At 41.5% G+C, this 15451-nt stretch overlaps 1 protein-coding gene across 2 annotated transcripts in view; it reads left to right on the plus strand.

Annotated features, from left to right (window-relative positions):
• ELL (elongation factor for RNA polymerase II) overlaps positions 1 to 15451 on the plus strand; it is a 79278-nt gene that overhangs the window by 22103 nt on the left and 41724 nt on the right. For both annotated transcript variants that reach the window (XM_067560822.1, XM_067560829.1), the window contains exon 2: positions 13624 to 13671. In XM_067560822.1, the coding sequence (XP_067416923.1) occupies positions 13624 to 13671 (48 nt within the window). The remainder of the gene's footprint in view (positions 1 to 13623; positions 13672 to 15451) is intronic.

The following is a 15451-nucleotide window of genomic DNA, read 5'->3' on the forward strand; positions in this document are numbered from 1 at the left end:
TGTGCCTAAGGCCCTAACGCCTGCATTCGCAGGCACGCCTCTGCTCCCCAGGTACGATCTTGGAACCTCATTCTGCTCCTTGCAGAACTCTCCGGTTGGAATGGCTATACAAGATATCCTCATGTTATCAGCGTAGACTTCCTGATGATGATCTCCAGACAGACACGTTTTGAAATTAGGAACGTTCTCAGATGAGACACCTAGTGTTGTACTTTTAATTAAGACTGGTAGATCTCACAACAGTCAGAGCATTCATTCCCAAAGTAAATTCAAGAAATGTTCTTCCTTCTGATAAACAACCAAGTCCACTCCTTAGGATCACTGACAATGTAAGGGAAGAGAAGTCCACTCTCCTATACTGGGATTTGCTTGATGTCCACCAGTACATAAATTTGGATGACCAACCGATTCTTGGTAGTCTTCAGCCAAAGCCATATTTTTGGTAGAAGTCTTCTATGTGGTGTCCAGGTGAACTTGATGGCGGATATATAAAATACCTCATTTAGATGCCTATATTTAAGGGATAAACTTACTTCCCACCCTGGAAGCACAGGGTGTGAAGATCCCGTTGTTGTTGATCTGTGGATCATAGCGTGGCGAAGAATAGGAATACTTATCTATGCTTCCCCGAAAGTGGCTTTTATTACTTGAAGAAGGTCCTTACCCTGCAGATACTGATCATCCTGAATAGAGATGGGAACTGATGTCCAGAGACTTGGATTTGTTTCAGTAGTGGGAATTTTCCATGGTCTGCATTAGGAAAAAATATACTCTTTCTTCAAAGTGCATTGAATACACTCTGTAGTTTAGGAAAGTAAAATGAAATTATCTTGGCTATGGAAACTGGCTCAACTAGAGGGGGACTTCAGTGGCAGGATGTCTGACAGGTCCTATTGTGCCCCAAGTTTCAAGCAAGCTGAAGTACCCATTGTACCAGATCGATGAACTTTATTACTTGAAGGAAGGAAACTTTCAAGTAAGCACAGATAGTTTTTCCTATTCTGCGAATGTTTAAGCATATGAATAACTTAACTCACTTGAGTAGTCCTATTGACTCATGCTATGACTTTGAATGTTCGGAAGTTTGAGCCCTTAGAGTACTTGATATTGGTTTCAAAGCAACAGTTCTTATAATGCAAAGTAGGGTTAAATATTAGAGTGACGAAACTCCATCACTTCCATCATGTCACTGGATTAGGAATCCAGTAATGAAAATCCCTTGGGTTTACAATTTACAGGATTTACTCGGTCACTCCTTCATATTGTTAAGTAACCTACTGGTATCAAGAAAGGTGGCTTTGTAAACATCACTTCATACAAAATCCTTTATAGTGTAGTTTTTCTTGTTTAGTTGATTTGTGTGAGAAGCTCACATCTGTAGATAGGTGCTTAATCAAAAGGTATAGATGTTTATTACAGCATTCCAGTAATGTGAAATTCAAAAGAGGACCGAGTTTTAAAACTAGCCTTTCTCCTAACTCCTGCACATATGGGTAGATTAGCACTTGGGAAGAAGATGATTCATAATTGCTTTGAAGAGGGCATGGTGGTAGTGAAGCTTCCACCTTACTGTAGAGCTGCCAGGCTCTTGTTTTCTCTGTCTTTTTGTTTGTGGTGTCTTGAGCTTGTTGGGGATAAAGGACTGATGATAAAGTAACTGTTTTAGGGCTAGGGAGGTGGTTCTTTCACTGTCCTCTTGACTTGTAAATCTGATTACTGTCAAATTCTGTATGTATGTAGAAGGTGACTGATGTGCATATTTAAGTAGATGTTTATATTTCATTTGCTGGAACATGACAGATCCATGTCGTGCATCCCACACATACAAACTGCTTAACTTGAACGGCATATATCAAATATAACTAAAAGACCAGACTCTTGTGTCTTGTCCTTTTTACAAGTTTCAGAATTATCCAGTTATACTTCAAACTAGATTTTTAAAAGTGATCAGAGGAAAAGTCTTGAAATACAGGCCTGGTCTACACTGCGAAGGTAGGTTGATGGAATGTGGCTTCCATGGACCACATAATGTATACGTCTTCACTAGCTGGTCAATTCTGTCGACTTAATCACAGGAAAATTCGACGTAATAAAACAACCTCCACAAGTGGCATAGCGCTGAAATGGAATTGTTTGGGTTGAATGAGTGGCAATGGTAGGCAGAGCGCAGCGTAATTTGATGTAATCGGCCTCTGTGAGTTATCCCACAATGCTCTGCTGTGACCGCGCTGCACGTTCGCACTCTGCACTGCGGCCATGTACACAGGAAACAGCCCCTCCCTCAAGCTCTGAGAAATTTTGAATTCCCATTTCCTATTTTGGCAGCGTGGAGAAAGCTTGCCAGCAGAACTGATCATGGCGACTGCACGCCCCAAATATGCTCCAGCCTGGAGTCGACCTGAGGTCTTGGATCTCATCATTCTGTGGGGCGAAGAGTCTGTTCTGGCTCAGCTCTGAGCCAGCAAAAGGAATTTAAATATTTACGAAAAGATATTGCGCGGCATGTTGGAAAAGGGGCACAGGAGGGATGCGCAGCAGTGCCACGTTAAAATCAAAGAACTGAGGCAGGTGTGTCAGAAAACTCGGGAGGCAAACAGTAATTCTGGCTCGTCACCAAAGACGTGCGCTTTTATGAGGAGCTGCATGTGATTCTCAGTGGTGAGACCACCACTGTACCGCCACACGGCATAGATACTTCAGGGGAATCCAGGATGAACAAGGAGGACTCTGGAGGAGGACAGGGGCCAGGCAACTGAGGAATCCATTCTCCCTGAAAGCCAGGAGCTGTTTGAAATCCCATCCCCTGATGGGCTTCCTCGTTGTTAGTTCACCTAAGCAAGGGGTTCCCCCCGGAAAAGAAGGTTTATGTGCACAGGAATGCTCCAAGAATCCTCCATGGATATCTCCAGGAAACTTTCATTTAGGTCCACTGTCAACGACCAACAATAAAAATGTACTGCTTTAAAGATCATTACTCTTTCTTTATTGAGACCATGGAGATTAGCGCTGGGGGGGGGAGGGGTAGCACAGTGCTGTAGTGCTGGGGGATGGGAAGGGAAGATAGAACACAGATTTTTCAGAAACATTAGGTCTCACTGAAAACCGATTTTTTTTTTCCCCCAAGGCTTCTCTGGGGCGCAGCGCTCTGCAGTTGGCTCTCAGCATTTCACTACTGTCTGACTGCTCAAAAATGGCAGCCAGCCTATCTGCCTCCATGACCCAACCCACTGGGAACTTCTCCCCCTTCGTCTCACAGACATTATGGAGCACACAGCATGCAGAGATCACTGCTGGGATGGTTTTTTTTTTTTTCCACTGAGGTCTAGTCTAGCGAGTGAACTGCGCCAGCGAGCCTTTAAATGTCCAAGTGCACATTCCATGACCATTCTGCACTTGCTGAGCCTATTATTGAGCATCTCCTTCTCGCTGGCCAGGTGCCCACTGTACGGCTTCATCAGCCAGGGGACCAATGGGTAGGCAGGGTCTCCAAGGATCACTACTGGCATTTCAATATCGCCAATATTTATATTTTGGTGGGGGGGGAGAGAGGGGGAAGGTCCCTGCTTGCATCTTTTGGAACAGACCTGAGTTCCTAAAGATGTGCGCTTCATGCACTTTTCCAGACCACCCCACGCTGATGTTGATGAAGAGTCCCTTGTGATCCACAAGGACATGCATCTCCATTGAGGAGTATCCCTTTCCATTAATGTACTCTCTGGCTAGGTGGTCTGGTGTTAAGATAGGGATATGTGTGCCATCTATCACCCTTCACCCGCCCACAATTTGGGAATCCCATTGAGGAAAACTCATTCACTATGTCCTGCATGTTTCCCAAAGTCACTACCCTTCTTAGCAAGAAGTCTGCTAATGGCCCGGCAGACTTGTATTACAGCAGCTCCCGAGGTGGATTCACCGATTCCAAATTGATTCTCATCTGACCGGTAGCAGTCTGGCATTACTAGCTTCTGCAGAGCGATGGCCACCTGCTTCTCTATTGTCAGAGCTGGTCTCAAGTGAGTGTTCATGTGTTTCAGGGCTGCGGACAGCTCTGCGCAAAGTTCAGAGAAAGTGGCTTTTTGCATATGAAAGTTCTGCAGCCACTGCTGCTCATCCCACACCTTCATAACAGTGCTATCCCACCAGTCACTGGTTGTTTTCCAAGATTAGAAGCGACACTCCACCGACTGCAGATGGCACGTGACAGCCAGCAGCAAATGGGAATTGTTTTGTTCTACGACTTGTAGCAGGGCATCTTGAGTAACATCACAATTTTCGGCACTGCGGCCCCTGTCTCGCCCTTGAAAATACTGCAGGATAAGACATGAAGCGTTTGACGCTCACAATGATAGTGCATAGCTGAGCGGGCTCCATGCCTCTCCAGCAATGGCATGTGCGCAGCAGAGACTGGAGGGTTTAGAAAAATGGTGTGAAAAAGTGTAAGTCTGTTTGTTTTGGACAAGAAGGGAGGGGGAGGGAGAATGTTGCATCATGGGGGGACGACAACCTTCTCAAAAGCCTCTGAGGCTAGTTACACTGTGGGATAGCTACCCATGGTGCACTACTTTGATTGTCGACCCAAGCACAGCAAGTGGGGATGCAACCCCTGACGCAGTGAGCATGGTGTGATCATGCTCCGGTGACTTCTAAAATTTGGCGGGTGAAAGTCCATTTATTTTAAATCTATTTCAATCTGCAGTGTAGACATACCCACATAAGTGAATCATACTACATGATTTATATGGCAAACTTGTATCCGTTTCTTAATACAGGCAGTGAACAAGTTCACTTTTAGTAAGGGGACTGTACTACTGGTCCTGTTTAAACATTCCATGCTTAAATACGTCACATTCTTTATCAGTGCTGCTACACATGGCTATATGCTTGGCACATTTAAACAGATTGTTTGTTTATTTTAACTCAGGGTCTACATTATCTGAAGCTCCGATTTAGGTTTGATTCTTTTTCATTCTGAAATCTCTTCATGCCAGCGCATTCCCAACACTAACTTTGCTCTGCTTGTTGGAGCGCATTCCATTTCCTTAGATTCTTGATTGTGATGCAACTCCTCCTCCTATACATCAGGTCTGACTAGCTTCTTGTTGGACAAACACAACTCCCTTCGCTCCCTGTTCATGTTTTCCATTCTCTATATAGCTTCTGAAATTTCTTGCAAGAGTCTTGAAGCGTTTTGACTCACCGAGTAATGGGACTGCAGTGGTACTGCTCACATGCTTACTTATGCACCTGCGTAAGTGTCGTGCTGGATTGGAGTCATGAGTAGATCATTGTAGTTTGCAAAACAAAAACCCCCCAAAAAACTAAATTTAGATTGTAGTAAATGCTTTGAAAAAAACATTGGCAATTGCTATGTGACGCTTTGTTTCTCTGCTACCCATTTGAAGCTCTGTTTAAGAGGATTAAAAATTGCTTTTGCAGTAACTGCTGGCTACTATATTTTTTTGGTAGCATCTTTTAAGGTAACATAGTGAGAGTATTTCATAACAATTTGGGAAACTCCCTAATAAACTGGCAGATTTTTTTTGTGAGGGACTGAGTTGTTCAAAGTAAACTACTTCCCAGAACTGAAAATGAGACGAAATGGTGGTGGGATTTAGTGAAATAACTTCCTGCATTTAGATTCCTCCCAACCAATAGATTCAGTTCTTGCCACATGCTGTTAATGTTTAATATATTTTTAATTAGCAGTATTTAAGAACCACTTCAAACGTACATTTTTGTAAATTGATAATTGTACAAAATGGAAATTCTAAATGAGTTGGAAGTGTATGAAATGCCAAAAGGTTGAAGATTAAGGTTAACACTTGCATGTCTCTCTTTGACCATAGTAACCTTACTGGTGACCGCATCCACACATAATTCATAACTTTTTAATGCTATTGCAGTTGAAGAGCTATGGCTGAATAGTTTAACTGTTTGTTTTTACAAAATCATATGAAAAGTTACATTTTCAAAGTTGTCTTCAATACGTTCCTTTTTCATTTTGACTCTTTAGACATGTTACTAGATCTGTATCTGGATATTGTTAGAATTGAGTTGGGTTTAGTCTTACTATCTATGATGGGTTGAAGCTTGGAAGTATTGTTTGTTTCATTCTTCCAGCAAAATTCAGAGCAATGAAACAAATTCTGGAAACTTCACTGCCTTGAAGTTCAGGAATCTGATTTAGTGACCTACTTACTTTTGTTGTTCTACACATAGCATAGTTTAAGATGCTTAGTAATCATGTAGCTGTCTCATCAAGATTGTTCTAAATGATGCTTTTAACTTTTCATTTTTCTGTTGTTTAATAGTGTATTGAATGATTCTTTAATTACTATCAGGCTTTCTGAGGAAAAAATAAGTTTGTCTTCACAAGTGCTTTTTCATGTTTAGACTTGGCAGAAGCATTTGTTCTGTGGGTAGCAAAGCCCAGTCCTTGAGTGCAGTGTGAGGATCTTTGTAAAGCAAAAGGATTATCTGTTCAATGGCTGAAGATATTTTGTTCTGATATGTTAATTATTGCCACCTCAGACTGCAGATGTCATTGTTGTCTCTTCTAGATTGGAGATGTCTTACACTGGGCTCCTCTCAAGCAATTTGAAGTTCTTCTAATTAATGTTGTCTCTTAATTAATTTCTAACATTCTAACAAAATTATAACATCACAAGAGTCGAGACAAAGCTGAGCAACAGAAAGGTGGCATACTTAAATATTTGTTACTATTTTTTTCTTAACATCTAAATTCTGCTGCGTAATGAAGACCTGGGTGAAAAGACATCTTAAAAATTCAGCATTCCATCCCCTCTAGTAAGGTGTGAGAGCTCCCAAGATACGTATGTGTGAGCCCCTTCAGGAACATCTCCAACAAACCCTGGGAAGGCCAGACTTCATGTTCCTGATACAAGGTTAAAATAACCGTTTTAGGCTGCCTTTTTACATAAGAAGGGTGGAGGAAGGGAGGGCAGGTCCTTTCTAAAAAAAAATCCTTTGACAAGTTGCATTTAAAACTTGGTCAATTCCAAAACTGTCAGTCTGCAGAAATTAGGATTCATCTCTTCTTCTGAAATCCTGCCTTTAGAGTCCTAGTAGTACAGCAGTCCTGAGCACTTCTAGCTTCTCTTGCGGGAAGTTCCTACATCTCTAAAACTATTGTAGAGCAGGGAAGTAAAGTGACAACTGGTTTCCTGTAATGCAAATCACAGTAAGGGAAACCCAATTACGTTCAGTTGAAAATCTAAACTAAAATGAATTATCCATCTAAGGATCACATGAAGAAAAGCAGTGCTGGCTTTCCAATACAGTCTGTTTTTAACCTGGATTAGATGAGATCCTGGTATTCGGGCATGCATGAGGGAATAGACTCGAGAGCTGAGCAAGCTGTAGTGTTCTTTGTGAAGTGATATCCTGATGACAGCGAGGTCAGTTGCTTGGTGGCTTGCTGATACAGGCTATTGTCTAGTGTGTATTTTTGTTTTTGTGCTCACAATACAAAACCTTTCCATTATGCCACATCTTGAACTTGATCCACAGGAGTCATGTCTTATTCCCTAAACTGACTGACTGTGTAATCGTTTCATGTGACTCAAGTGGGCTGGTATTGTTGATAGTCTTTTTAAAATCACACTGCTATAAAAGCACAAAAGCTGGTACCTATTTTTTTTTTCCTTTTTCCAAACCTGATAGTGCTGAAATTCTCCAAGTCAGAGCCATAGTTCTGGAAGTTAAAGATTTTTAAGTGCCTTTAACTCAGTATTGCACTCTAACCAAAACTGCAGTTTGAACTTCATAATAGGAACAGAAACGAATCTAATTTAATCTAATGAATCTAATATAAGATACTACACTGCTGAGGAGATGCAATCCTCTCTATACCAACACAGTTTGACGGACAAGGAAGACCACACAGGTTTCTAAACTATTAATTTATGGTGTGTTAACACTTTACAGTCAGTGAACTTTTTGGGGTGGGTACTATTTTTATTCTGTGTTTGTAAAGTACATAGCAAATGGGGTCCTGGTCATGTGATGGGCTTGAAGGTGCTCCCACCCCAGGCTTTCAGGAAGGCAGTATTTCAACAATAGAAGTAATAGATGGGTAATACATTTCACCTTTAAAAGCATAGCTGAGTTGACCATGTTCCAGACAATTATTTTAGCTTTACCCATCCTATTTCTGGATGGATGGTGCTTCTGGGCAATCAACTTTGGAATGTCTTGAGATAGACCTCTTTTGTTTCTATATTCAGCCTATGGCCTTTTGAGAGTGATGTCAGTTAAGTTAGCATCTAACTAGTGAACTTGAGTTTTCTTCACCCGCCATTTGATGTTCCTGGGGTATGTTCCTTGAAGACCTTTCCAGTGGGATTTGTATGCTGTGCTACTAGACCTCTTAATGAACCTTGGGACTCTGAGGTGTGGGTCTCTTGGGAGTCCTTGGCAACTAGACTGGCTTTGGTTTTTGTTGCGTGTATTTTTACTCTGCAGAAAGACGGGTGGTGTGTTCAAAACAATAAGTAGGAGATAATCAAAACTACTCTATTCAGGACTTCAGTGGGGCACAGGGATCTGCTTGTGTTGAGTAAAACATATGATTGGGACCTAGGTCATGAGATTTAAACAAGTAAAAATTGAGTTACTTGCCTCCTGTTTTTTGAGCAGTTAGAGTACCTTTGGGTTGTGTTTTCCACCTTCTCTCTATAACAGTAAGGACTAGTTTGTTCCCTAGCTGTGTCTGGGAAGGGTGGGAGCTTTTGTCTTAGGAAGCACCTAATGGAAAAGGCCATGAGGCAGCAATTGGGCCCAGGCTGGGGCCACCCCCCTGTACATTTGTCTGACTTAGCAAGGAGCGTGCCTCCTGCCACAAGGTCTGAATCAGGAGTGGCGTCTACCCTCGGTAGGGTCTTGTTGGGAGAGCAGGGACCATTCTCATAAGCATGAGGCTAAGTCTTCCTCCAAATCCACTTCAAAGAAGTCTGATCCAGCCCCCCTAAAGCATGTATTAGCTCAGCCCAGGAGAACTGAGGACATCCTAAGTCTCAGAGGCATGATAAGAGAGCCCACAAGTCTAGGGTTCCATTGGCACCACTGGATCACGATCTGGTGGTACCTGTGTCTCTGATACCTCCCAAGCACAAACATTGGGATGTGCTGGCACAGACGAAGACTGAGAGCATCACATCAGACATCCACAGTTCCATCTTTATCTTCAACAGCTGTGGCACAGACTGTCTCTACTGCGGTTCAGGCAGACAGGGCTCTTCTCGTGCTGGGAAGAGCAGAGACGTACACTCCTCCTGAGAACATCTTCACTCTCCCAGACCTGGAGTCTCCCACTTTCAGGGCTCCCCTTCCAATGCATCTTTTGGAGCAGCAGTCCTTCGTTCAGCTCTGCCATCTCTGACCTTGCACCATCCTCCTGTTTGAGTTCTGCTTGTCAGTTGCCCCCAATGGAATACACTTGGGGACCAGCACTTGAAGAGACAGTTACTTACCTTATAGTGACTGGGGGTTCTTTGATATGTGTAGGCCCCATCTATATTCCATTACCTGCCCTCCTTTCCCTCTGCTTCAGATCTTCTCTGATGCATGGTGGAGAAGGAACTGGCAAGTCAGTCAGTCCAACCTGCTTTTTATCTCCTTGGTCAGAGGCGTGAGGTGTGCAGCTCCAGGCAAATGGAGCACATGTATACCCACAGAAACTCCAGTTGCTGTAAGGTAAGTGGAGCAGGAGCAGCAGTTAACTAATTGGAAATGGGGAGACACTGGGGAACAAGCAAGTGATGGTGTGTAAAGCGGAAGGTTCACTATTAAATTAGTGATATTTGGAGATTCTCCGATTGGCAGTTATCACTGATTTTGGAGGTTATGAAAAAGACCATGCATCAAATTTAAAGTTAGAGTTGTGGGTTAGTTATTTATAATTCTGAATAGCTTGATCAATCTTCAACTCTCTCTAAATATCAAGACTTCTTTAAAAATGCTGTACACCTTTTCAGAGTGCAGCCCTGCTTCACATTTGGTCTAATGTTGGCTGATAACTTGCATTAACTGTGGGGAACTAGGAGAGAGATGACACCTGTGAGCCTGTTTTCAGTGGGGAGCATCATATTTCCTGAGTGGAATGGATGAATTAAGAAAAATGTATCTTACTTTTCATTCCAGGTAAATGCATTAGTAGGGCTTCTTGGACATTTTCAAAAATAAAATTACACTTGAGACAATCTGCTCCTGAGCTCAGATCATATATGGTGTGAGAAATCTGTCTATGCTAATGTCTAAATCTTTGGGGACTAAATCATCTACTGAAATTATAAAATCTCCAGTTAGAGAGGCAAAACAGGTGGGATAATATCTTTTATTGGACCAACCTCACCCATCTTCTCTCTAATATCCTGGGACCGACATGTATGCAGTGACGTAGCCAAGTTCTCCAGTATCTGACTTCTTGGCCCTCATTTTTAGGAGAAGGTGTACTGGTATAGAAAGGACCAAAGCCATGATTTAGTACAGCTTGGTCTAAGAGCACAAAATAGCCTTCTCACTGTTACTGTAGTACAGGATGTGGCTTAGACACCTACCTTATTGATCAAGGGCTGTTGCTGTAGGAAGTAGCAAATAGTGTTTGTAGAAAGAGTGAAACCTTGATAACCTTTCAATCCAATTATCATTATTATTATCCAATTATTATTGCCTGTGTTGCTATTTTGAGGCATCTGAAAAAATAATGAACTAGAGCAAATAACGCTAACCTGTAGTGTGTTATGTCCACTGTGGTTTGGCATTGCCATAGACTGGATAATGAAGAAGGGTGTTAGCAACAGGAGTAGATAGCAAATGCCTAGAAGATCTGGACTTGGCCAGTGATGTTGCACTACTGAGTGTCACTGCCTTAAAGCTTCCAAGACCGGTAACCTGGCAAAAACAGTAGGCCAGGCAGGGCGCAGAACTAGTTACACCAAAACAAAACGCAGATGTCAAGCAGCAGCATCACAGTAGAAGGCAAAAACACCAGGAAAATAGAAGAGTTTATGTATCTGAGCAGCACCATACTAGCCAGTGGAGACGTTTAGATGGAAGCAACATTAAGGATAGGAAAGGCATCCATCCACAGCATTCACTCAACTCAATAGAATCCTAGAATATTAGGGTTGGAAGGGACCTCAGGAGGTCATCTAGTCCAACCCCCTGCTCTCAAAGCAGGACCAACCCCAACTACATCATGCCAGCTAGATATACAAGAACAAAACCGAAAAATCAAAGATCTGGTCAGAACAAAACTGAGCATTTTCAGTTCAGATATAATTTCAGTGCTTACAAACGGCTGCAATAGCTGGAGCTCTATCAAAATGTTGGACAGAAAACTAGACTCCTTCAAAAGTAAGTGCTTATGAAAGATCCTGACCATTGGATGGAAAACCTTCATTACCAACAGAGGTCCAAGAAATCACCAACTTCTGGGTGTAAGAAGGGAAAAAAAGTAGTTCAGTTTTTGAAGGTAGGGGAAATACAAAGTAAAAAGAGCTAAAATTTTGTCACCTAATTCATGTGACTCTTTGCCCTGGAATCTTTCATAAATCATCTTTACATCTGCAGTGGTTTGAAAGTGAATGTTGCTTGTTGTATAGGCACATTTATAAAATAAGTTTTGTGATTAAAAATTTGTCGTGATTTACATACAGTATTCTGAACTTCATATTATTGCCTTTTATTCCCACTAAGTAATTTTCCAGATTTAATTGCAGATGCTTTTAAATCTATAATTAGATACCAAAATCAATGCTCTTATGCAATGCAGAGTTCTTTAAAATGCCTTCAAATTCAGGCTCCTCTGAAATATATTCAGATGGATTTACGGACAGCACATGCTGACACCATGAACAAAAGATGGCCAGTCTGTCTGTGAACAGTGTGCTGTGGTATGCAGTGTCATAGCACTTAAAGAATTTAGTGAGCCCTGTATGAAGAGCATGAGACGTTGTTTATCATTTCACTATGAAGGTTATTTCATGTCTGCAGAGTATACAGAAAGTGAACACTTTCCAGACTTAGTGAGTCTTAATGAGAGTGGGTACCTGGCTTGGTTACTTTGTTGGAAGTGATATCAATCACTTGAATCATAATGGATGTGCAATGAAACACCCAGTGGGTTTTATCTTGCTCTAAGCTTGTCGTTTGTCTATCGTAAAATACTTTTCCTGTATCCGTGAGATTTTCTTTGCCAAGACACACACATTTGATGTCATTTGGAAAGACCCCTTATTCTGTAGGGAAATGGCTTCAGAGTCTATTAAGCAGCATTAACTCTTTCACTGTTAGACACACCCTCTTACTCATGCATATTTCTGTGGTGATTAATCATTGATGTCTATGGAATGTCAGGATGTCCCAGGTACATGGAAAAAAGCATTCTCCTATTGCATGCATCCAATAACCTTAGAAAAGCTAGAGCAGTTCAGAAATTTGTGTGTGTCTGTTTAAAATTATATTTTCTTTACAGTTTTACCCATGAAATATTCCCTAAATCAAATGGAACTCATTCCTTTTAAATGATCGTAGGCAAGGTATTTGTAAATACTTGCTTTTCATTACTTGGAGGGTTGATACTGAAATCAGTCTCCTACCAAAATATGTTAGTGAACTAGACATGCTCGCTGGGCTATTGGCATAAATATTTTGGGAAGTGAAAAGAACCTACACAGATTACATAAGCTTTCCAGGCCAATTGGTAGGTGTACATGCTAATTTTTTTCAGTCTTAGTATCTTTTTAAGTAATTACTTCATGCTGATTATTCTTTAGCCTCCAACGCTGTCAAAGGTTAAGGTATCAGCGAATGCAAACTGTATATACTTTTTTGGTGTGAGACATGATTGCACTGTCCCCACAATCTGAATAAAACTGAATTATTCAGTTCAATTGATGTCTGTTTTAAGGAACTTTTTATGGGGTTCTGGCTGAAGAAACAATAGTGCAACTTCCTGAAATGAAAGCAAGTTAGTGTCACAGGACAAACATGTTTCTGTAAGTGGGCAGTCAGAAAGAATCACAACTTGGTCACAATATCTTGTGACCAGGAACTTGATAAATAGATATCTTGAAGAGTTAGGTGGAATGATTCACCTAAAATTGTAGATTTGACTGCTATAATAGATTTTTTCATTATGCCTCTACTAAGAATGTAGACTTTCAAACTACTTATGCGTTGCAAGTACACAACCAGTGTATCTTTATGTACCTCAAATATTATGTTTCAAGATATGTTAGTGATTACAGGGGTGAGGAAGAAATTCAGTATATGGCCAGGAGCATTATAGGGTTTTTGCCTTCCTCTGAAGCATGGATGAAAGACTATTCATAAGTGCAAAGTATTACCGTTGTGTATTGGGCACTAATGATGGCATAATAGATGAGTGTATAACTTGGTATGGCATTTCTTATTTTTCTAGAGACAAACCCTATTACATTTTCAACTTAAAATATCCACTGCAATACTCTGGTTTGTTCTCTGTGCCTTTTCCTTCAAAAGATATATGCTGTAGTGTCCTTGTTAATGCAAACTGAATTATTTGAATATTTTTGGTAGTGCGTGTTATGACTTAGACAATGTTTTTTCCTTGTTTTGTAGGACTCTGTCGCACTGAGACCAACAATCCAATTTCAAGGAAGCCAAGGGGTAAGTTTGTGTATGTTTCTGGCTGGGAGGCTGTCCCATGAGTGTAAAATACCTACTGCTTTGAACAATTAACCTATGTGAGGTATCTGTCCTGGGTTCAGAAAAGAATTAGATATGTTCATGGAGAATAGGTCTATCAGTGACTACTAGCCAAGATGGTCAGGGATGCAACCCCATGTTCCAGGTGTCCTTAAGTCTCCAACTGCCAGAATCTGGGACTGGACAATGGAGGATGGATAACTTGAAATTTCCCTGTTCTGTTCATTCTCTCCAAAGCATCGGGCACTGGCTGCTGTAAGAAGGCTGGATACTGGGCTAGATGGACCATTGGGGCTGACCCAGTCTGGCTGTCCCTATGCATGTATCAAATTCTGCTTTAATGGGTGATGTTGGGTTGTGTTGGGTTTTTTTGGAAGCCTTGAAATGTGTGCGCACAGTGTTGTCCGAGTAGTAGCAGTGGGTGTTTCTACAACAGACTGCTTTTCCTTAAAATTTCCCACCATTGCTTATCACTTTGATAGCGGTGATGAGGCGCATTAAAAAAGCCTTGCTCCCAAGAAGAATGAGGAAACCAAATATACAAGTGATACTACTATGTGTGATAAGTGTAGCAATTCATGGAAGCCTTGCCTATGCCCTGGGGAAATGCCTCACCCAACCTGGCAGTTCCGATGCTACATTTTGTGATGTGAACAGAATAATAATGGCAATGCTGGTAGACTGCATTATTATTGCACTTGAAAATTTGGCTTGACATGAAGTCCCAAGCAACTGTGCAGCTCCTGTGTTGAGTACACCACAAAGTTCTTCTGTTCAGGAGTCTTGGTTCCTGTATAATTTCTCCTATTATTGCTGAATTCATCAGATGTTTCTGGAAGCATGAAACTATCTAATTTCATTACTGATAATGGAGGAACTTACTTTTAGCTGAGACCATGGAAATTAACTTAACACTTTTGTTGTTTTAAAGCTGCCACTTCTAGATCTTTAAATACCAAAGGTGTTATTTTTAACTGAGACTCTTAACTAGAATAATTCCTCATCAATTCTGCTGCTCCGTCCTTGACGCACTCCTTTGTATAGAAATATTGCATGAGTCTCAGATTTGAGTCATCTTAATTATCATGTGTTGACAAGCTTAGGCACAGGAAGGAGAGCTATGAATTGAGTAGCTCCCTTAATACTATATACCCTTCTTGGTTTTGTTTAAATGATTTCCTTTAAAGGACAATTCTACTCTGAATGGCACTGTAGGTTCCCGTACTGGGTCTGGCTACATTGCAGTTAGACATGCGCAGCTGGCCCATGCCCACTAGCTCAGACTAAGGGTCTGTTTAATTGCGGTGCAGATGTTTGGGTTCCAGCTGCAGCCCAAACTCTGGGACCCTCCCACATCACAGGATCCTAGAGCCCTGACTCCAGCCCAAGCCCAAAAGTCTACAATGCAATTAAACAGCTCCTGAGCCCTGGAACCCCAGTCAGCTGCTACAGGGCAGCCAGGGGTTTTTAATTGCAGTGTAGACAGACCCACTGTCTTAACTCCAGATCAAGTTTGGTTAATTCCAGGATGATTTTTATTCCTAATCACTGGTGGTAGCACAGACTTAGCCTGGAGTATGAAACAAGCTACAAACCAGATTCTGCCGTCATTTACATTGTGTAATCCCATTGTCTTGTGTGTGTGCACAGCTGTAACTGAGGACTGAATATGGTCCTGTTTTAAAACTTGGGTTTGAAAATTTTGACCTGAGTATTTAAACTTGAGCTCCTAAATTCGTAT

The sequence above is a fragment of the Emydura macquarii genome, unplaced genomic scaffold, assembly GCF_026122565.2.
Source record: "Emydura macquarii macquarii isolate MOO-44397 ecotype Brisbane River unplaced genomic scaffold, CSIRO-AGI_Emac_v2 contig_306, whole genome shotgun sequence".
Lineage (NCBI taxonomy): Eukaryota > Metazoa > Chordata > Testudines > Chelidae > Emydura > Emydura macquarii.